The sequence below is a fragment of the Echiichthys vipera genome, assembly GCF_963691815.1.
Source record: "Echiichthys vipera genome assembly, chromosome: 3".
NCBI lineage: Eukaryota > Metazoa > Chordata > Actinopteri > Perciformes > Trachinidae > Echiichthys > Echiichthys vipera.
Genome location: NC_139828.1, coordinates 6,098,093 through 6,121,191, shown reverse-complemented (window position 1 = coordinate 6,121,191; position 23,099 = coordinate 6,098,093). Strand labels below are relative to the sequence as shown.

General features: G+C 41.9%; 1 protein-coding gene across 1 annotated transcript; it reads right to left on the bottom strand.

The window, feature by feature from the left end:
- Positions 1-3,677: 3,677 nt before the first annotated feature.
- On the bottom strand, positions 3,678-20,709 carry ttc14 (tetratricopeptide repeat domain 14). Its single transcript, XM_083911421.1, has 12 exons — positions 20,220-20,709; positions 19,081-19,205; positions 17,678-17,877; positions 17,165-17,249; positions 14,466-14,595; positions 13,633-13,788; positions 13,295-13,366; positions 13,034-13,153; positions 12,302-12,424; positions 9,637-9,754; positions 6,352-6,458; positions 3,678-6,232 (listed from the first exon to the last, which is right to left on the bottom strand). Exons 1-12 carry the CDS (start codon positions 20,351-20,353, stop codon positions 5,236-5,238), a joined length of 2,367 nt encoding a protein of 788 aa, XP_083767547.1. The 5' UTR covers positions 20,354-20,709; the 3' UTR covers positions 3,678-5,235.
- Positions 20,710-23,099: the final 2,390 nt, after the last annotated feature.

Here is a 23,099-nt window from a genome sequence, read left to right as displayed (position 1 = left end):
CTCCTGGGCACTGCCGAGGTGCTGTTGAGCCCATTTCGGGCCTGTGTGTGTGTAACATCTATAATAACATGTTGGACACATGTTGGACACAACATGTAACAATTATTAGAGACATGTGTGGACCTCTGGATCATCTCAGGGGTTTTACTCCCAGTTGATTTTGTCCTCGCTATGATAAAGTTAGACTTTCCTTACTCCTGCTGTATCTGTGGTGACTAAATGTGCACAGAGTATATTTTGGCTCGTCCGGTTTCATAGATCAGACTTTCCCTCCGACTTTAATTTGTTGTTAAATATTTATTTTAAGGCTCAATTACAAAGTTCTTCACTCCTTTTGAAACACATGTTACATGTCATTGGTTAACGTGTGCAGCGAGGAGGAGGTAAGTAATTGCAGTGAAGGTAAACTTTATACTAAGGTCCTTGTTTTAGTTAAGAGTTGATAGGGGTTGAAAAATATAAAGTTAACTGTTGATGAGTGTATCTGGTGCCCTGGTAGCTCATCTGCTCGGGTGTGCGTGTACATGTCTGAGTCCTTATCACAGAGGCCTGGGGTCAGCTCCAGCCCTTTGCTGCATCTCATCCTGTCTCTCTTTAAACACATTTAAATGTTAATTATGAATTATGAATTAATCCTTACAGAGCATTGTTCTCCCTTTTGATCTGATAACTGCAGAAAGCATAGCTAAATGATAATAAATGCATAATGATGGATTTTTTATTAGTGCTAATACATGTCTTGCAATTTTACAATAAACACATTGATTTATTTTATTAAAACTATATAGAGTTACTAACACATAATGTTAATAACCATTTTATAAAGGCTTTTAAGGGCCCTTATTATCTAATAACTATGGTTTAGCACAAAGACCTTAATATAAAGAAATTAATGTATACAAAATCCCGGCGAACAAAAATATTATTTGTATTTTGAGACGTCAGAATTCACTGTATGAGCTTTTTTTGTGTTCTGTATTTCTGTGTTTGACGGCTTTAATTGAAAGTGAGGTGCAAACTCAGACTGCAGTCCTTATACCCGTCATTTTAGGGACGCATGAGAATAATCCATGTGCTCAGTGATGCGTCTTGCTCAGGACCAAAACCTCCTCCAGTGTCTCTTTACAGGCCTAATGATGACCCACAGAGTGAGCACTCGGTGAGGCCAGGGCAACAGCTGCAGGATCTCCTGTAGTCAGTGCTTATAAAGATTAAGATGTCAGGCGTCCGAGACAGAAAGCTCGGGATCAGGACTCTGTGTGTACAGCATTAGACGAAGAGGCTTCTTTACTGCCTGTATATTAGTGGTTAATCTGCCCTAACAAGATAGACTGTAGCCTCTCCGCTGCATCGCTGTTGATGGAACCAGTAATGATGGAGGAGGGAAGCGAGAGGTTGGCAGCTAAGCCTGAAGTAAGCTACTTTGGCACAGGGCGACACACGGCTGGTCGCACAGCCACTGGAGTGAGAGAGTATGTGTGTGTGTGTGTGTGTGTGTGTGTGTGTGTGTGTGTGTGTGTGTGTGTGTGTGTGTGTGTGTGTGTGTGTGTGTGTGTGTGTGTGTGTGTGTGTGTGTGTGTGTGTGTGTGTGTGTGTGTCCAGTTATTTAATCATGTATGTGACACCAAGTAGCTTAAATCACTAATAAGACCTAATGCCACTTTGGGTTTAATTTGCTTAGTTGAAGGATAACCAGTCGGTTTAGGCAATCGCATGTTAGGGCGACATTTTAACATCTACAGAATAACAAGATGAGAAGGAACGTAAAGAACATTTTACTGTTCAGCAAAAACATAACCACCGGATCATCCACCCAGGGGTAAAACAGAGTGTTTCAGGTGCCCACTATCATCAAACCAAGGACACACCAATTGGTTCCAGCCAGTCAAAATCCCACACAACACACAAAACCAGTTCCCTCTCCCCTCTCTATTGTACGACTATTGTACAAACAGAAACCTAAACGCTTCCGCTTCCCAAATCCTGAGATGACCTTTGACCTTTTGGATATAAAACATCATCACTCCATCATTTTCTCCTGTTTGACATTTGTGTGAAAGGCATCATAGATCGCAAAGGAGTCCATGAGTTATGTGGGGGATCTGTTTTGTGAGGTCACAGTGACTTTGACCCTTGACCTCCAAAATCGAATCAGTTCATCCTTGTGTGCCACATCAAGTATGTTATTTAAGAGTATGTTAAAAGTTTACAAAAAGGTGAACATGCTTTACATCGACAGTTTGCTTTCATCATATCTGCAGCATTATCCCACACCCACTTAAGGGGTCAGATGAACCCAAAAGTAAAAACAATCTCCTCTCAAGGTCCTCTCACTCACTCGTGCTGAAGGTTTCCCTCAAAACTGCCCAAAACAACAGACAATGAACTACTTTCTACAAAACAGATACCACTGTGATATAACAGTGCGAAAACGTGTAATAGCTCCAACAAGGGCAAGTGAAAACAAAACGTCTTGCATACTTCAGGTCAGCTGACAGCGGAGGGAAAGCCACACGAGGCAGCAGCTCTTGCTCTTCCCCGGACTTCAAACAGACCTGGTACAGAGTAGCTTCCATGCGTGTTCAGGATCAATATCCTGGAAAATGAATCCTCTTCCACACATATCACTGAGCCAGAAGGGGAAGCATGCCTCTGCAAAATAAAGTGCTATTTCTCGCTGATCCTTGCAAGTCACTTGAAACTGCCCCAGAGCTGAATTTTTCCTGCTCTGTTGCATTTACATCATCGTGGCCCTGAATATGCAAGAACTCTGCAACTGTCAAGGTAAAACGGACTCTTTCAACGATGACCATTTGACCTTGGATGCTGTCCTCTATAATAGATATGTCATTTTTAGTCACTTGTCTCTTTGTTTTGGTCTTGTGAGGCAGAACATGACTTCAGTTTGTGAAGCCCCCTTACACACCTTGAGTTCACTACAGCCTCCTGTACTCAGCACTCGTAGCAAGAGGGTTCCTGGTTTGAATCCTGGCAATATAAGATGACAGGGCAACACAGTGTTTTGGTGGTTAGCACTGTCGCCTCACAGCAAGAGGGTTCCTGGTTTGAATCCTGTCTGAGTGGGTTTTAATGTTAACTGATTACTCTAAATTGCCCGTAGGTGTGTATGCGTGAGTGGTTGTCTGTCTCCGTTTGTCTCTATGTGCCCTGGGATAGACTGGCGTCCTGTCCAGGGTGGACCCCACATCACGCCCAATGTCAGCTGGGATCAGCTCCAGCCCTCCGCGACCCCGACAGGGACAAGCGGTTGGAAATGGGTGGATGGATGGATGTATGATGACAAAAAGCTGAGAAAATGATAGCAAATAGAATTAATAATTCAGATTGTATACGATCATTTCTCGTGAGCAAGTATAATCCAAGTCCAAATTTGTATTATATAGTAGTTTTTGATTAGTTTTTTTTAACAGGTTCAAACTTTGAGCTTCACTGCCTAAAAGCAGCAAAGACAATTTAACACTGTTGTAACTATATTTTCTGTAGCTGATATATTGCTACAACTCAGCAAAATGATGCGTCAATTTAATTTAATGGGAGAAATACTTATGGTCTATTAACATGGTAGGTACAGGTACACGGGTGACAAACATGCAACACATTTGCAACAAGGACTTAAATGACACAGCATTAGTAGTTCTGACAGTTTAAATGCTTTATTGATTCAAGAGATTTTGTTCTACTTCAGGAGAAAAGGAGTTGGGATACAACTTGAACATTTGCATTGTGTAAAGCTTGGAAAAAAGCACTGCGGTACCAACAGTCAGGTTGTTTGGGATTCAACAAGCCACAGAAAGAATGCGCAGAACGGCACGAGGCAGTGAACATAAGGCAGTCTCTGCTTCAACAGATAGAACAACTAAAGAGGAACACAAAACATTAGACGCTAAAGTCTGCCGCAGCTGGAGTGACGTGCTGAATATTGTGATAACTTGTCAAAATGTGCACAAATTTGCAGTCAGAGAGAGAAAACACCTTTAAAGCGTGTAAATGATCACAAATGACAAAGTAATATGACTCGAGATGTCATCCATTTGTAGTCATTGACACCGTTTTAAGTTATTTTTCAGCAGATGAATGAAAGGTTTTCCTCTTCAAATACACCAATAATCAACAATAACTAAATTAACCTGTATCACATTATTTAGTAATGAACAATCAAAACATTTCGACAAGCTATTACTCAGCTATTACTGCAGATGCTCACAAGCCTTAACTCTACCATGAGGGCGACGACATTACAAAGTAAATCTCTAAAGGGAACTGACAACTGGGGACAATCGACCCAGGCTGCTCTCATCCACTGCTTTGTACATACAACTATGAAAAGTAATGCACTGTAATTGGTATTTAATCCATGTATTATAGTTTGTACGTGCCCATTCGCCGTTTCACTTTGTTAAATAGCGCGTCATATTTCTTAAGATATCATACAAATTCATTTGTCATATTTCAACCTGGTCTCCGGAAAATAATGGAGGCATTGTACATTTCTGCAAACAACAGAAATGTTGATATTTAATGTTTTTTTGGCTCCCTTTTACGTCTGTATGCGACATACTGGGCTTTCAACGTTCTGACTTCAATGTAAAATGATATATATTCAGAGCAAGTGCCCTGTAACTCAGGTGACGTAGTATAACAAGCATCACACTCTGCTGCTGTGGGAGGACGTCGGGGTTGGTGGTTCATTCAAACACACACCGGACATTTTCTCCCGGGAGATTGGCGTTTGTGTCCCATCCCACGTAAAAGTGTTGACATTCATATTTTAACACAAATCCCAATCTTTTCCGGAACCTAAACAACGTTAATAGTTTTTGTTTGAATTCAGTTTGAATCTTGCGTTTCAAACTGCGACTGTGGAGCATCAGAGCGTGTTGGTATGTGACAAATAGTGAATAAGAAGAACTGGTCGCAGCGGTTCGTACAGGGTGAGAAATCATTCATCTGTGGTCTGCAGAAACGTGCCACGCCAACATTTTATTCCGGTGACCGGGTTGCATATTTGGAGTTCATACGAACCAGTTTCACAGTGTTACATAGCTCGAAAAATATCATACAAACCTGTTGAAGAGAACATGTTTAATCAACAACACGTTTGGCCATTGCTTCAGCAGCTTTAGCTTGACACAATTAATTGATTCCTGGTGTAAATGTCCATCTCACAGTCGTGTTTCACTCGTACTGGGCACACTCTGTACTTTTGGTTTTGATTTATTTCGGCCCGGCTCCTTTCTCTTTCTCAAACTGGGCAATCTGACTGAAAATATCTAGCAGGTTAGAAGGGAGGTCTTTTTTAGGCCTCCCTCCTGGCACTGAGGTCAATCCAGTCTGTTTATGATTTCCAGCAGCTTCGGATTTTTTACCGTTTTCTGCGTTTGACCTGCCGCTCTCATCCTCTCCTTTCCCCTCTCTGCTGCCCATCTCTCTCTTTGCCTCTTCTGCCACCCGCCCTCTGTTCTCATACCTACCACCATCAAAGGAGTTCCTCTTGGCAGAGTCATGTCTCGTCCTGCTCTCTATTTTTTTGGATGCGGAACCAGAGTTCCCCAAATATTCAGAGTTGAAATTGGATTTGCGTGAATACCCAGACTCAGCCGAAGAGCAGGACACTCTTCGCTTTCTGCTCTCGTCTAAGCTACTTCTCCTTTTGGAGTCACTGTCTCTCCTGTCTTTCCTGTTCTCCCTGCTCTTCTCCCTCCTTTCTCTACTCCTGCTCCCCCTCTCCTCTCTTTCTGAGCTTCTGCTCAGACGGTTATTCCTTCCCTCCTCTCTGCCCCTGCTTTTCCTTCCTCTGCGCGAGGAGTCGGACTCTTCGTCCTCTGACGCAGCAGACAAAGAATACAGTTGACAGATGCGTCTATCTTCAGCATCCTTCTCCATTACCTCCTCGCCCGCCCTCTCTCCAAACCTCGGGCCACCCTTCTGGTTGAGAAAGGTGGCGGAGGTGTTGGGAGGAGCGGGATACCACTCCACCTCGTCCTCCTCTTTCTCCTTACGATCTTTCTCGCTCTTACCCTCCTCACTCCTCCTGCTCTCCCTAGAGGAGATCCTGCGCTGGCGCTTACTTCCCCGATCGGACCTCCTCCTCTTCTTTTTCTTCTTTTTGGATCTCCTGCGAGAGGAGGAAGACGATGAAGGAGAGGAGTTCCTGGAGGAAGTGGAAGATGAGGAAGAGGAAGAGGCTGATCTCTTCCGTTTTTTCTTCATCCTGTAAAAAAGAGACGTACTCATACAACTGCTGATGCGTTGATATTATGAAATGACTTCATATCTGCAGTAAAATATAAATTTACCTGTCACACCGTTAAAAGATCAGAGTCAACTCACCTCTTCTCCTCTTTTAAGATCTTACGCAATTTCTCAGCGCTGATCTGGCTGCTCGAAGCTTTCTCCTGCTCCTTCGCCAGCGCTTCTTCTCGCAGGCGAATTGATTTCTTTACGATCACCGGGCGAGGCAAGGCACAACACAACAACGGCAGGCAAAGGGGCACAGAGACATATTCAAACATGCCATGACCCAAGACATGCAACAGAGACCCCGGAATCGGTGGGTATTCAGCCATTTTATCAATTTAGTCAGTCATTTGTTGAGTTAAAAGTATGGGGAGGGAGATGGAAGTCAGAGGTTTGAGAAGGACAGAAGAAAGTTACGATCACACACCACAGATGACAGAATGAAGAAATATACAGTTACATATTTACCACAAAAAAAAAGTGGTTTGATCCCAGAGAACGGTAGTTGGCAGAGAAGCAGATGGATGGACAGAGGTACAGGCGGAGATGTGCAGAGAAATCAAACAGCATTTGTTTCCCATTGAGACAGAGAAGGTTTCAACGTTACCGCATTTGGCCCGGGGACACAGCACGCACACGTGTCCAGTGGAGAAGTCATTGTCATTGTGCAGTTTATTTATTTTCACCCCCACAAGGCAGGTACAAGGCCACGGCAGTCGGAGGGTCAAGGGGCAGAGTCCCAGGGTCGCAGACACACACACCAAAACACTTCATCAGTATTACAAACCAACAGTGTTGGGAACATGTACGAACAAAATTCAGTGTAAAGGCATTTGCGCACCAAGTCCGTATTTTTCCTCCAAATTTGTCACACGTTTACAAACAAATACAACCTCACGTCTTGTCAATCATGTTACCACACCGACTGATATTGTGTGTTTTTCTGAACGGTCAAAAGCTTTTTGACTACTCAGATCCATCACACATGCAACCGTCATCATCTAAAGCATGGGTGTCAAAGTGATCCAGTAAAGGGCCGTGTGGCTGCAGGTTTTCATTCCAACCAATCAAGAACACACCTGACTCGACTTACTCAATCACCTGAACTGTCTTCACACAGTTGATTTGTTGGACCAGGTGTGTTTTTGATTGGTTGGAATGAAAACCTGCAGCCACACAGCCCTTTACTGGATCAGTTTGACACCCATGATCTAAACCCTCTGATAAGATGAGGTAGCCGGGGTGCCAAATGCAAGACGCAGGCAGAGAGTGGCGACAGCCGGGGAACCTTCAGTGGAGAGAGGAAATGAGAGAGAAGGAGCGACGGACAAAGCAAGAGTACTTTGTTGTTTCTGTGCTTTAAACTTTTACTAAAAATACAGACTCAATGTGCAAAGACCTTAAAAGGCTGTTTAGGGCAGACTACCAGAAACTCTTTACGTGGAGCATCTGCACTTGAAACACGTTTGTTTAGAGAAGACCACTTCTATGCCCTTGTAAGAGCTTCAGCATAATTCAGCACCATGGACAGCACTTCATGCTGCTGTAGACCAGATTTTGTTAAGGCCCCTTCAAACCCCTGGTACACCCACATACAGTATATATATGCATCTATGTACAGTATGCATACTGAAACACTTTTTCCCTGATCTTTGAGCATGCTTTTGATGAATGAAAAGAACATTTTAAACGTCCTGTAGATGTTGGTGAAACGATTCAAGGTACACTGTGATTTCACCTGAGCCAATTATCAGCCAAAATGCCTGGGAGCGTCTGTGCATGAAGAGCACGGGGTGAATAATAAACAGAACGATGGCTGAATTCCATTTAGCTGCTTCAGTTTCAGGGTGCTGGTATTATGTATGTTGTTTCACTGTCACAACTACTTAACTTAGATAATTAAAGAGAACGGAGTTAATGTTGTTAACGCCTGTGCTTTTACTATGACGCTCAATCAAAGGTCTGCTGCAGAAAGGTAGAATGACAGACTTAGTAGTATGACAGCGTGGTTATTATTATAAAGGTGGTTAAATTGTATTAATAATAGGTGGTTACAGAAATAAACCACCTCATAAAAAGCATATATGATCTATTAGTGTAGTTTTAATAATCCAGACTATTTTAAAGGAAGTAAAATGTATTTCCATTTTTCAGGGAAAGGAATGACCCTAACCAGTATAATGATGTGTGAAACTGAATACAAACACACAAGGAATGCTTAACGTGGGGTTATTAATCTTAAACTAGCATTAAGCTAGTCAAATATTAGCAAACACACTGAAGTTTCAATACTTCCTGTTTGACACGGAGACATTTTTTCCCTATGATTGGTTAATGATCAGAGATAGGAGCGGCAAACGGGGAACCACTTTGTTCTCTGATCTTAGAAAACTGTCAAACTATGTTCTGAAATATGTTGGCGTGCACTGCAGCCGTCCCTTCTTAGGCGCTTAAGGTGTTACACCCACAACACACCTATAGATCTTTGTGTAAACTAACATGTGTGGCCTGGTTTAACGTGCACTCTTTTATTGTAATGCCAAAAAGGCACAGAGGTTGCACTGTAGTGCTGCATATATGCAAATCAAATATACCGTATATATATTAAATGTACACCAACACCTACCTAAACGGACCATTTGGGGGGGGGGCAGCAGTAACGATGACCACAATACTGAAATATTATCACCTTTAATGTTGAAGAACCTGTGAGTAAAAATGTGTACATCGAGCACGCGGAGCAACATTCACATTCGTTTGTAGTTGTGTTTCTGGACACTTGCTGAATGTAAATCCTAATCTTATAACTTTGTTCTTAAGTCTCCAACACTTGGGGGAAATATCTGGCTCTTTGTTTGCTAATAATTTAATTACTGTATGTTCACCAGCAGAATGAATACAGTAATCTGAGTAGAGAGGTTTGGAAATGCCTCTGACACCGCCTAAAGTGCTGGCATCAGTATCAACGAGTGTGCAAGTCTATGCACCAATCTACATCATTTAGCGCCAAATTGTATGTGGTTCATTGCTACAAGTGACTCCTTTCGCACAAATAGTCATGTGATCCACTGCTAATAGAAAAGTATTGATTATAGTCTCTTTTTGACAGACAGACAGAATCACAAACGTTTGTTGCAAAGATTTTAAATGGTCTTTACTTTTTCCCCTGTGTTGTTTTTAACACCACGTTCAAGTGCCGGCTTAACAAAGCTTTAATATGCCCACTTTAGTTGGCATGTGTTGAAAAAATAAGCCTAAACAAAGCTTTAATATAACCACTTTTGTTGGCATGTGTTTAAAAAAATAAGCCTAAATAAACAGTGCATACCTGCCAACTTTCTCCCAACCCTGCGTGTGGGTGTATGTTGGTCCACTCACCTGTATAGTGTCTGTGATCTTGTGCAGCGCCTCCTGTGCCTCAGGGTTTGAGTCATCTAGAGACAGAGCTCTCCTGTACAAGCCCTCCGCTGTTACGAGTTTCTCCTGTTCTTCAAGCCTGGACAGACACACAGACACACAGACACACACACACTCAGTAAATAAGGTCACACATATTACTCATAAATAAGTATTCATATTAATTACGACATCCCTGTGAAAACTCCCATCTCTACATTGACCTCGTTTTTTAGTACGGGAACAAACCAGACCGGTTCACGTTCATTCTTCTGTTCCAAAACAACCAACAGCATTCTTTAGTGACGGCTACTTGAGCAACAGCTCACAACAGGCGTGATGTGTTGTGACTTTATCGCAGCTAAGGGGCGTTGTAGGGCTTGATGGAAAGCGAAGGTGAAGTGAGCTATTGCTTATATATACACCAGTTATCAAGATAAGACACCTTTCACATGTCATCACTGCCTGAAAAAGTAAAAACAGCTCTCTTGGTAAAACATCACCAAGTTCAAAAATGTGTTTAGTTTACAAAATGATGCATGGGTTTGATTCTCCTTCTCTATCCGGTTTTCTTAGGGCGCACTCACACCGTCCTTCAGCACCGGGCCAAAACAGTTTTTTCGGGTCAAGCCTAGTGCGTTTGACCAGTCAGAGTGCACCCGCTCCGCGCATAACTGCGGCCAGCTGGCCGTCCACGGCCCGTCTGAGAGAGGTGGGCTTTTGTAGAGCGCGTTTGCACATGTACGAGCACGAGGCCTACGGCGGTTCTGACGTAATTTATGTGCGCCTGTTCGGACATAGAAAATAGAAGGACGGACCATGCGCGGACATTTAACAACAACGGCGGCGAAAGGTTCACGTTGGTGTGATGCGGAGGTGGAGTGTTTACTGCAGATTTGGTCGATGAAAATATAAAAAAACAGTTGACAAGACGCACAAAAACTCAGAGGTCTATGGAAAGATTTGGAAACAAAGCGACGCATCGCGATGACGTCAATCAATGCGTGTGACGTGTTACGGCGTGATGACGTATGGACAGCAAGAAGCATTTGCGTGAGGCCCAGGCAGTGTGACTACAAACGGGCCTGGGGCGCGGGGGGAGAGGGAGGGGGGACAAGTACCCTAAAGCCCGGGGCGCGGTGCGAAAGGACAGTGTGAGTGCGCCCTTATGCTTAAATCTACTAGCAAGAGTTACTAGAGGTGCAGTTAGGGGGGGGGATGCACAATCACACTGAGAAAAACTGTGTTCATCAAGGGCATCTTTTCCATCAGGGCAGCACATCACTATAATACAAAACCACAACCAGTTAGCGAGTCCCCATCACATCTCATTTAAGTTTAATGCCAAATAATGGAACCCAATGATGCCAACACTGATCCATCTGTGTCCTTTGTCTGTTTTATATATTTAGAAATATGTTTTTTTTTTAGGCTTTAATTTAATGTGTTTTTATCCATTGTATGTTTTCTCTTTTTGTTGTTTTACTTTAGGATGCCCATAAACAACAGGCGAAGGAACTGCAGATGAAAACTAGCCTTTAAGCTAACTCAGGAGCATTTACTTTTTTTTGTTTAATAATGTTAATGAATGTGAACTGTCCCTTTTCCTAAATAAAGACGCTTCAGATCAAGTACGTCAATATAAAAGATATAGACACATTTAAATCGATTGCTATAGAACGTGGCCACACCGGCAGCTAGCATTCACCAAAGTCACAATAACATAAAAACTAACTAAGCGACGTAAATTCTGTGTTCTCTGAGGTTAAATGACGGCTTTTGTCAAAGGAGTCCGGTGGATGTTACATAATTGTGGCGAAGGAATTAGTCATCGATGTCCTATGTGGTTATTATATCACAGCTATGCACCAATTAGATTGCTTAATTGAAGCTACCTATTTTATAATTAATAACCACTGAGCACAGAAATATTCAAACCCTTTTAGGACTCTATATATAATTCTAATTGTACACTTGTAAGTGCCAGTAAGTTTAAAAAGGGAAGCACTGACAGGAAGAAACATGACACATGAGGTGTTGTTTCTGATGTGCTGTGCAGCTGCTGGTGTTCAGCTCACACAGAGGCTGAGCAGCATTATAATGATTCATGTCCATTTATAGACACACATCTGACAATACAGGTGAATTAGACTGTGATGCAATTTAAAACAGATAAAATTATATAATAAGCACATCTCAAAATAACAAACTAGAGCTGGGAATCTCATCTTCAACCTCTTATCCGGGGTCGGGTCGCGGGGCAGCAGCTTTAGCAGGGGACCCCAAACTTCCCTTTCCCGGGCCACATTAACCAGCTCTAACTGGGGGATCCTGAGGCGTTCTCAGGCCAGTGTGGAGATATAATCCCTCCACCTGGTCCAGGGTCTTCCCCGAGGCCTCCTCCCAGCTGGACGTGCCTGGAACACCTCCCTAGGGAGGCGCCCAGGGTTCATCCTAAATAGATGCTTATTGATGCTTTAATTAAATTGTTTCATTCCCCATAATAACCAGGACAAATCCACTGTTATGGAATTGCTCCATGTGAACGCATTAATACTGCTCAATTGTTTTTATTGATATATATTATATGAATGCAAAGATCGTACACCCATGAACGATTATCGAATCAAAGGGAGAATCTGCTTACTGCTTTCCTCTCTCCACCAGCGTCTGGCAGAGGTACTTTTTGGCGTTGCGGTGATCTGGACAGCTCTGCAGGGCCAGTTCAAAGTCTGATATAGCCTTCACGATGCTGCCTTTGTTAGCATACCTGTGAACAACCAGAGAAGATAACACACAGTAAGAGAGACCACAGGCGTTTTATCTGCAGGAAGTATCATAAAGGATGCTTTGGGAAGGATTTAGTTTTAAGTGTTATTACGAACTATATTCCCTTAATATTACTGATGCATACAGAGGGATTATAAAGTCTAAGTTGCAGTTTAAATACATAAACAATTATTGTAATATAGTCAGGAAACATTTAACATTACTGCTATTTTGTACATCATTGATCTGTTATGTAATTCATAAGGGTGCTCCCTTTCTGCTCCGGCTCCCCTCCCTGGTGCCAAAGACAAAGTTTTATCGTAACACAGACAATTAAATTACAACAGCGACAGGTGTGGTCATTAAAATATTGTTCCTCAAATTATTGCTGCACACTCTTTGTCTAAGGCATTCTTTGTCCATGCTACTGTCTTAAAATAAAAAAATGAAGACGTTTGGATTGTGAAAATGAGGGAATACACTGCAAAAATGTCTTAAAACATAATAATTAACCTTCCAGAGGACTGGAGATCGTGACACCAAACAAGAGCTTTAACAGTATAAAAGTATAAAACCAAAGCAGGTTGTCTGACTTAAAATAACAACTCACAGAGCTCCACGTGCCACCAGAGCTTCTACATTATTAGTGTCGATATCCAAGGCTTTGTTGTATTCATTCATGGCTTCCACGTGACGACCGTGCTTGAAGTGGTCCACACCTGCGCGGACACTGAAAGAACAAAGACAGACGAGGAACACGTGGAAAATGGGTCGATATTAAGGTCAAGTCAGAAGAAGAAAGGCTGTATAGTAGGGGAATGTTGTTTGCTTTGTACACTCATGATGATGAGAGAAGAATGAAACACATTACCACTTCAAGGCCCATGATGCAGACTGTTTCTTCCTGATTACAGACGCAAAATCCTCCTCTTGAAAAAGTTTACTGTGGAGGAAAGAGGCACAGGTAAGAACTCTACTGACCCTCGAAGCAGTTGGTTCTCAACAGTGTAGGCTTCCTTTTCCTAAAGAGTACCACTATTAATCTGCTTAACTAGAAGGTTCATCTTTCTTTAATTTGGAAAGAAAAGTCTCTTCTCCTCCTACTTTGTCGTTCTCATTCTCAAACAAAATAACCAGAGATGGTCAAAGTATGGTGGTGATTTAATACATTTGTTAGAAAACAAGTCGTCGGGCGGTCGCCGTTTTTACCTTTGTAGTCCTCTCATCATGGATGGAGGGTGGGTGTCACTGATTCCCACCTTCTCCAACAGGAACTCCACGACAGAGGGGTTGTGGTAACCATGGCAACTCTTCAGAATACACTCATAAGTCTCATTTGAGTCCGCGGCTGCACGAACACTACGACTAAGAAAAAAGGGGAGGAGTCAGACACTACACAAAAAAATCACTAAACATACACAAACAAACACTTATAGACATTCATACAGCAATTATTTACTTACTTAAATGGCTGATTTATCTCCTCTAGTGATAACAAAGCATGTATAATACATGTATTAGTCAACATTACGTCTAATCTCTATCAAATAATGATACCTTGTACCTTGGGAATGAGAATGTACCTTGTATCGTCCTCTGGTAGACGATACAAGGTACGAAGGGCAAATCGTAATATTTGTAAACATTCCTTCATCCCGAATGCCATTGGAGCACTGAACACCATGTCCCGTTGATGCGTTTTCATTGTTATTGCCACTGCTGTGCTGCTTTTTGCCCTGAGGATGTTTGCGTGTAAGTGTTGCTGTTGTTGTTGCCGTCCTGCTTGTTGCTTTTATGAGACCAAAGACAAATTTCCACATTGTGGACAGTAAATGAAACCAAACCAAGAGCTGCTGTAATCATCAAAGTTCGGTGTGACGGTAAAATTTTTGGTTGGTCAATCGGTGTCCAGTAAATATAGATTAAGTAATACTTACACTACAGCCTCTTCAGCCATATCATAATTCATTTTAAATTGTTTAAACAAGTGTTTTTCAAAGGCCTTTCAGAGTCCAGTGTTTTTTGGTGTGTTGTGTAGTTACCTGTAGTGAATGGGCAGCTCCTCCCGAGGACACACACCCAGCTTGATGTGCTCCAAGCTTGGAGACAGAGAGGCCTGGTGGAGGGAGACCGTGATTTTCTCCTGGTAACGGTCGATATCTTTCACTGCAGCTACAGAACCAGAAAGTGCAGAACTTAGGTGAAGATTTCACTTTTTTTTTTCTGTCAGACACGTGGAGAAACGTAACGTGCAAAAACTCCCAGACAAAATAAATTCATGCTGCACTACGGACATTTAGGTAGCTTTCACTTGTGAATGGATCTCAAGAGTGAAATTTGATTGGTATTTATCTGAAAGTCAAACACATACAGAATATTGTAGAAGTTTGATGATTGTCAACTCGATTGAAATTTACTGCAATGCATATTTTCATTATTGATTAAGCGTTAGATCTATAAAATGTCAGAAAATAGTACAAAATGCTCATCCCAGTTTATCAAAGTTTAAAATAATGTCTTTAAATATCTTTGTTAATTCAAACTCCAAAGTTGAATATCACAAAAAACAGATCTCCATATTTAAGAGGCAGGAAACAGCATATTGCTGCATAAAAATATTACTATTAATTCATTGATGACTCTAAAATTGCCCGTAGGTGTGAATGGTTGTCTGTCTCTGTTCGTCTCTATGTGCCCTGCGATAGACTGGCGTCCTGTCCAGGGTGTACCCCGCCTCACGCCCGATGTCAGCTGGGATCGGCTCCAGCCCCCCGCGACCCCGACAGGGACAAGCGGTTGAAGATGAATGAATGAATGAACGAATGATTATAAAAATAGCTGGAATTACTTTTCAATCAATCGACTAATCGCTTACTCCATTAATTGTTGCAGCTCTATAGTTGATTAATCATACAAGTAACTCTTTAAGCAAAAGTGTCAAATAGCTTCTAGAATCTGAAGATTGATTTCCTCTTTTTCACATTTCTCTATCATGTAAACTGAAAATCTTTGGGGGTGAGACTGTTGGTTGGACAAAAGTAACACGTAAGGAGACGTCACTTTGAACATGAGTTGTCACAGTTTTCCTTGAACCAATACTGAGACTGAAAACACCTCTGGTTTTGCATTTGTGGGGGCGTGTTCTTTAAGACAATGGATAATGAAATACGACCCAGGGAGGCCACTGTGTATGACAGGCGTACGAGTCAGATATCTTATCAGATATCAAATCACTGCACAGTGATTCACTATGAGGATTGAGGAAGGGTTTTGTATTTTTGCAGGAACCCTTTGCATTTCCATTACTGCTGTGCAAACACTTCATGAAACTGAATGAGAGGGTTGCATTTTTAACACAGGGCTAATTCTGGTCTGAACAAGGCTTCAGGCATTCTTCATTTAAGGAGTTTTGAAAAGAGTTGTAGTATAAAGTCCCTTTGACACATTCACTGCAGCCCTGAAATTATCTCGAGTCCAGACATTACCTAGAGAAGCTTTATGTGAGAATGCAAATGTCTGACTCAGCTGAACTGGACCTTCAACAGACTTTACCCGGCTAGCTCCCTTAAACAAAGTCAGTGTGTAAAAAGTCCAGTTGAGTCAACGCTGATGGGAATTCACAGGGAGGAAGTAGCTGTGTTGATGTTGCCCTGCCCCGTCACTGCCTATGTTCAAAAAGCAAAGCATTTCTTTTCACCAAGTCCTTTGACCACTAACCCCCCGAAATGTTAAGCGACCTTGGGTACCATGAAAGGCGCTACATAAAGTACAAGTTATTATTATTATTATAATTATTTCCTAGTGCAGCTTGTGCAAATCGGAAGAAAGCAAACATCCGAGGGTAGAGAAACGGGTGATTTACACGGAGACGGAAACAGAAATGTCTAACTGTAGAGACAACACTTGTGTTATTACGAACTATATTCCCTTTATATTACTGATGCATACAGGGGGATTATAAAGTCTAAGTTGCAGTTTAAATACATAAACAATTATTTTAATATATTCAGGAAACATTTAACATTAATTTTGTACATCATTGGTCTGTTATGTAATTCATAAGGCTGCTCCCTTTCCCCTCCCTGGTGCCAGAGACAAAGTTTTATTGTAACACAGACAATTAAATTATGACAGGGACAGGTGGGGTTATTAAAATATAGTTCCTCATATTTTCTTCCAAATTGATGCAAACTGTTTGTGAAAGACTTTCTTTGTCCATGCTACCCACTTTTTTCCATTTTAGATTTCCTGCATTTCTTTATTTATTCAAAAACTACAATTTTTTTAAACATTTACCAAAAAATAAATAAGGTAGAGGGCTTGTGAAAGTATGGGTATACAATGCATGCATGTCTTTGTATATTTAATCTAGTAATTACTTAGTATCTAACTCCAGAGGATGTAGGTCCATCTAAGACTGAAAACCGTAACACCAAACCAGAGCTATACAGTATTATAACATCCAAAAAAGGTTGTTTGTCTTAAATTAAGAATCAATTCACAGAGTTAAACGTGCCACCAGAGCGCCTACATTATAAGTGCTGACATACACTTTGACGAGATTCAGGAACTTCTCTTGGTAATGACCAAAGTAAAGGTCGAGTTCATATGAGTTAACTGCTTATGACTCCGGTGACAAGTAATGAGTTCTTTTGGTGACGGCCTCCACTCTTGGCAAATATGCTAACTGACATATCACCACCATTTTCCTCCCAAACCGTACCCAAAATGAGACACTAACCTCTGATGAAGTCCCCGATCTGGTAGTAGGACAAAGGATCATCATGGCTCCCAGTGGAAGGAATTTCTCTGATGTGACATAGAGCCTGAGGGTAAACAGGAGAAAAAAAATGCCTTAGCATGCCTCCAGATGTGTTCTGTGATTACAATAGGCGAGTGGTTGGACGAGAAGTTATGGCGGTAACTATAGTTCTGTGAATTCCCGTCAGTCACGCTGATCCCTCTGAGCCTTGAGGGCAGAAGATTCCCAGAAGCCAAATGTAGGTTATAGCTAGTTATTTAAAGCTGTAATGAACAAAGTGCATAAATGTCACATGTGCCTGTGCGGTGCACTCTCAGCTACATCGTTTACTCTCATTGGAAGCCATTCAGGAATTCACAGGACCAGAGTTGGGTCCGGTAGAGCTGACCAATGGACAGTCCAAGTCTTCTGCGTTGACTGATTGGTTTCCGTCTGTTACAAGGTTTATGAAATGGCTGAAGCGCATTCAGTTAATTGAGCTTGTTGACATACCGACAACTCCAGGTCTTCTATGTCTCTCTTCAGGCCTCCGGCAGTGCAAAGCAGAGTGAGGAAGAAGCCGTATTCTCTGATGTTGTTGATCCTCCCCACCAGAACGTCTCCTCTTTCCAAGTCCCTGTACAGCATGGCTCTTCTCTCGTCGAAAGACACCTCCATGAATAACTCCACTGGTGGCATGATGGCATACGGCTCTGGGAAAGCAGAAGCAGGAAGTTTAATTGAACATTCATTCATTCATCTTCAACCGCTTGTCCCTATCGGGGTCGCGGGGGGCTTGAGCCTATCCCACCTGACATCAGGCGTGAGGCGGGGAACACTCTGGACAGGACGCCAGTCTTTTACAGGACACATAGAGACGAACAGACACAGACAACCATTCACACTCACATTCAGAAAGGGCAATTTAAAGTCATCCATTAACCTAACACATTAAGCCCCTTCAATTTAAAAACACATTTTCCTCTCTTTTTCACAACATAACAGAGGAACACAAAGAAATACAACTACATGTCTTGAACAACCCCCCCCCAAAAAAAAAAAAAACTGTGTGGCTAAGGGAACTTTGTATTTCTGTAAAGTGTCCTGAGATAGCTTTTGTTGTGATTTGGCACTATAAATAAAATTGAATTGAACCGTACATTGCCAGATACAATTGAAAGATTTGCCTTTTTCCTTCTCACATTGAATACAAACATCAGGTATAGCACTGTTATATCTGTTAAGTGTTTCTGGAGTGATATATGTTTGCATCAACCAGTTGTATTGTAGTAATTTCCGGAGAGTGTTAGTAGTTCTTGACTGTGCTTTAGAGCAGGAGTGTCAAACTGATCCAGTAAAGGGCCGTGTGGCTGCAGGTTTTCATTCCAACCAATCAAGAACACACCTGACTCGACTTACTCGATCACCTGAACTGTCTTCACACAGTTGATTTGTTGGACCAGGTGTGTTTTTGATTGGTTGGAATGAAAACCTGCAGACACACGGCCCTTTACTGGATCAGTTAGACACCCATGCTTAGAGCATGCCTCCTCCCACTTTTCTATTGGGTTTGTCTCCTGCAGCTCCTCTCTCCATGCCTCCAGGCGTCCTGCAGACGTTGCTGTACTTCCGTCCGCTAGTCATCTGTAAATTCTGGATATTAAACCCCTCCCTAAACAATTCACGTTCATTAACTTCTCTATGGTAGACATGTCGGGTGTGAATAGTGTTTGATTTTGGTGTGTTCTAAAGAAATTTCTCAACTGCAGGTGTTGTTTTTCCTTCAAACAAATTTTACTCTCTAGCTGTCATTCTTAATCACTCACAAAAATTGAGTTTTTCCAAAAAAAACATCAGTTCAGCGTTTTAGGGTGTAATGGGGAACACTTGAGATATGTAGTCAAAGCAACACACACCTGCAGCATCGTCCTCCTCATGCTCATCTTCTTGATGAGTGGTGGTCTTCCATGTAGGACAGAAAAGGATGTCAGCCTTCCTGGCAATAAACTGCTCCACAAGTGGACTGTCCGTCCCATCGCTGCTGCTCCACAAAAATAACACACATGTTCAGCAGAGTCTCTGTAACCGCTGATCACACAATGATCTTCATCAGCATTAAATTCACAATAAGAAAGAACAACATCTTTATCCCAGAGCCACAGGCTGCAACAACCAATGCAAATGGGTGTCAAATCACCTGAGACTATTTATTGCTAATAAAAACTTAAAATGGGACAACAGCTGAAACAATAGATCAGTAGATGATCCAGTCTTTTAATGCAAAAATGCCAAATATTAATGCATTCCTTCTTTGGACTCCAAACTACTATTAAAACTATTAAAGTTGTCGTCTTGGACTCTGTCAAAACCGAAAGTACGAGGTCGCGGGTACAAGCGGCCGAAATGGGTTTTCTCAGGAGGGGGGCTGGAGTCTCCCTTAGAGAGAGGGGGAGAAGTTCAGCATCCGTGAGGAACTCGGAGTAGAGCTGCTGCTCCTTTGTGTTGAAAGGAGCCAGTTGAGGTGGTTCAGGATCATCTAGTAAGGATGAACCCTGGGCGCCTCCCTAGGGAGGTGTTCCAGGCACGTCCAGCTGGGAGGAGGCCTCGGGGAAGACCCAGGACCAGGTGGAGAGATTATATCTCCACACTGGCCTGGGAACACCTCAGGATCCCCCAGTTAGAGCTGGTTAATGTGGCCCGGGAAAGGGAAGTTTGGGGTCCCCTGCTAAAGCTGCTGCCCCCGCGACCCGACCCTGGATAAGTGGTTGAAGATGAGATGAGATCTTGGACTCTAGGAAATTGGGAAAGGCACTTTTCCCACTGTTTTTAGACGGTTTATGGACCGGCCCTGAGCGAGACCAACAATATGTCCAGCTCAATAAAACACAAATGAAAATCAGAAATAGAGAAAATCTAACAAAAGATTAGATGGGCAATGCAAGACAAACGTTTATTTTTATCTAGAAGATAAGTTAAAGTAAATAAGATCAGTAGACAGTAAGACATGAAAGCTCACATGCAAACTGTAAATATCTACATAATATATGTGAAATACCTTTCACGCGTGGCTTTGCACAGGTCAGACACCACAGCCTGGAAGTCTGGGTTTTCTAATTGTTCACATTTCAGTTTGTTGAACAATGATTCTCCATGATATGTCAGACACTGCTTCAACAAGTCCCTGTCCATTCTGCTTACACAGGACCGCAGTCACATGTTGTACACGTTAAATTAAATAAAATAATGTTAATAATAACACAGCAGGTGTGGGCTGTGCTGGCTGAAACGATGTAGCTGTTGGTAAATGATTAGCTAAATGTAAACAGCGTTGCTCGGCGTCGTTTAGCTCCTCGTGCTAACACACTGGCGCGTGGACATTTATCTTCGTAAAAACTCAAAATGTTCAGATAGTTTTAAAAATGTAAAGTTTCGTCGTTTCCTAAAACACAACACACAACTATCTTTTCAATCCCACAGAGTCTGGCTTTAGTTACGGCGACAAACTCGACTACCCAAATCTGCGTGGCGTCTCCACTACACATGGACGACTGAGCATGCGCGGGGTGTGTTACACGGAACCCGTCGGGTGAAACAAACTCCACCCAGGAACTAAAGTGGACTAACTTAAAACACCATATAAATCCCATACACGTTCAGTTTAAAAATGTAACTAAATTCAAAATGAAAGGCTATAGCATACCTTTGTAAATCCTCTTAGAGCACTTGTGTTAAAAGTTAAAAATCCAGCTACAATTGTGTGGTCTTTACCTAGTCTGTAAAGTGTCCTGAGATAACCTTTGTTATGATTTGGCACCGTAAATAAAATTGAATTAAAAAAGCAAACCCTCTTTTCTAGCCAGTGGTGAGACAAGTAGGCTACTCATAGAAATACATTGAAGAAATGGTCCGTTACACAAACATATACAAGCATAGACATCATCTCATCTCATCTTCAACCACTTATCCGGGGTCGGGTCGCGGGTGCAGCAGCTTTAGCAGGGGACCCCAAACTTCCCTTTCCTGGGCCACATTAACCAGCTCTAACTGGGGGATCCTGAGGCGTTCCCAGGCCAGTGTTGAGATCTAATCTCTCCACCTGGTCCTGGGTCTTCCCCGAGGCCTCCTCCCAGCTGGACGTGCCTGGAACACCTCCCTAGGGAGGCGCCCAGGGGGCATCCTTACTAGATGATCCTGAACCACCTCAACTGGCTCCTTTCAACGCAAAGGAGCAGCGGCTCTACTCCGAGTTCCTCACGGATGGCTGAACTTCTCCCCCTCTCTCTAAGGGAGACTCCAGACACCCTCTTGAGAAAACCCATTTCGGCCACTTGTACCCACGACCTCGTTCTTTCGGTCATGACCCAGCTTTCATGACCATAGGTGAGGGTAGGAACGAAGATTGACCTGCATTCATTTTTTGTTTTAACCAAATTATTGGCTTTAAAGTACACCTAAAGTAGAGCCTACTAAAAGTAAATCTACTCATTATGCATAATTGCCCAATTCAGAATAATGTAGCCTAGGCCTTTATAATGTTAGTGGATGTGTGATGCATTAATGTGTAGTCCACATCACTTTAAAGTTGACTATAAAGGTGGTGTTTAATTATTTTAACTCTTGCTGGGTACTTGTGAATTTCCCCCATCAACTTTAATTATATATATTTTATATGATTTACCCCAGCGATAAATAAAGTGTTATCTTATTGGATAAATATACATCCCAATTTATATGTTGATTAGATTTTGATATCAATATTAACAAACAAATAATCTGGATCTGATCTTTTATTTTTTGAGATGCCATGGTAAAATACTGTTAAACACACACACACACACACACACACACACACACACACACGCACACACACACACACACACACACACACAAACACATTTTCCAAAGAGTTTTCTTTCTTTCTCGCTCTTTCTGTGAAACCACCAGATGTGTGTTTTATGATGTTTTATGTTTGTAGCATCCTATAATTTGTAAACATGTATGTCTCTGACTCACCTGGTTTTTCTGGTTGTATGAAAGAACCTCTGTCACCATGTCACTCCCTCTATAACTCAGGGAGGAGCAATTTTCTTATTTGCTAATTAACTTATTTACTAAGCGTAACATACAGTCATTGACAAAATACTCGCATGCACCTGGAGTGAGAAGTAACACCAGTCACCATGGAAAGAAAAGTCCTTTGTTGGATATTTTTGTTTGGGTATTTACATGGATCCTCTGCAGAAGGTAGTTTTTTCAACAAGGGGGTATTTTTATGGCTTAAATTTCACTTTGTAACATGGTTTATTAGAGTAGACTGGAGACAGCAGTGGTGTTAAATATTCAAAAAGTTTCAGTAATTCAGTCTGTCTTTTACTTTTGACATTCTACTAAATATCTCATGTTAATCCCAGCTATTGAGCTTGACCTTGATCTATTGACACTGAAAATGTGTTCATGTGTTGTGAAAAAATGTACTGCCAGAATGGTCCTCAGACTATTAGAATAACTAACAACACCATAATATAACCCCCTTTTAGCTCTGATTGTGAATACACAACAGTAAAAAGGACAAATGAGATTTTCAGTGCTTGTGCACCTACATTTGGTTAATTGGACCCATGAACTGTAAAATAAGACAACCCATAAGTACCTTGCTACCGAGACAAGAAAACCTGGGATTCAACAAACCATTAAGATTCTGCTCCCCTTTTGTATGTTCAGTGTTACTCAGATACTCCAGTGTCCTTCAAAAAATGTAATGTTGTAAAATATTTTCTACTCAAATTAAAAACACAAAAATATACGATAAACTCAAATAAGATAAATGCGTAGTGTCTTGGTTCAGGAGGTTGGTACATGAGTTACAGGTTGTGGTCATTGAGAAAAACTGTATAATGACAATAACATCATTAACAACAGGAAGCGTTAGTCTATG

Coding starts and splice junctions, on each gene's coding strand:
- ttc14 (XM_083911421.1), bottom strand. CDS start 20,353: ATGGACAGGGACTTGTTGAAGCAGTGTCTGACATATCATGGAGAATCA. Junction 17,878..19,080: donor TGAGGAGGACGATGCTGCAG/GTGTGTGTTGCT, acceptor CTGCTTTCCCAG/AGCCGTATGCCATCATGCCA. Junction 9,755..12,301: donor CTGGTGGAGAGAGGAAAGCA/GTAAGCAGATTC, acceptor GTGTCTGTCCAG/GCTTGAAGAACAGGAGAAAC.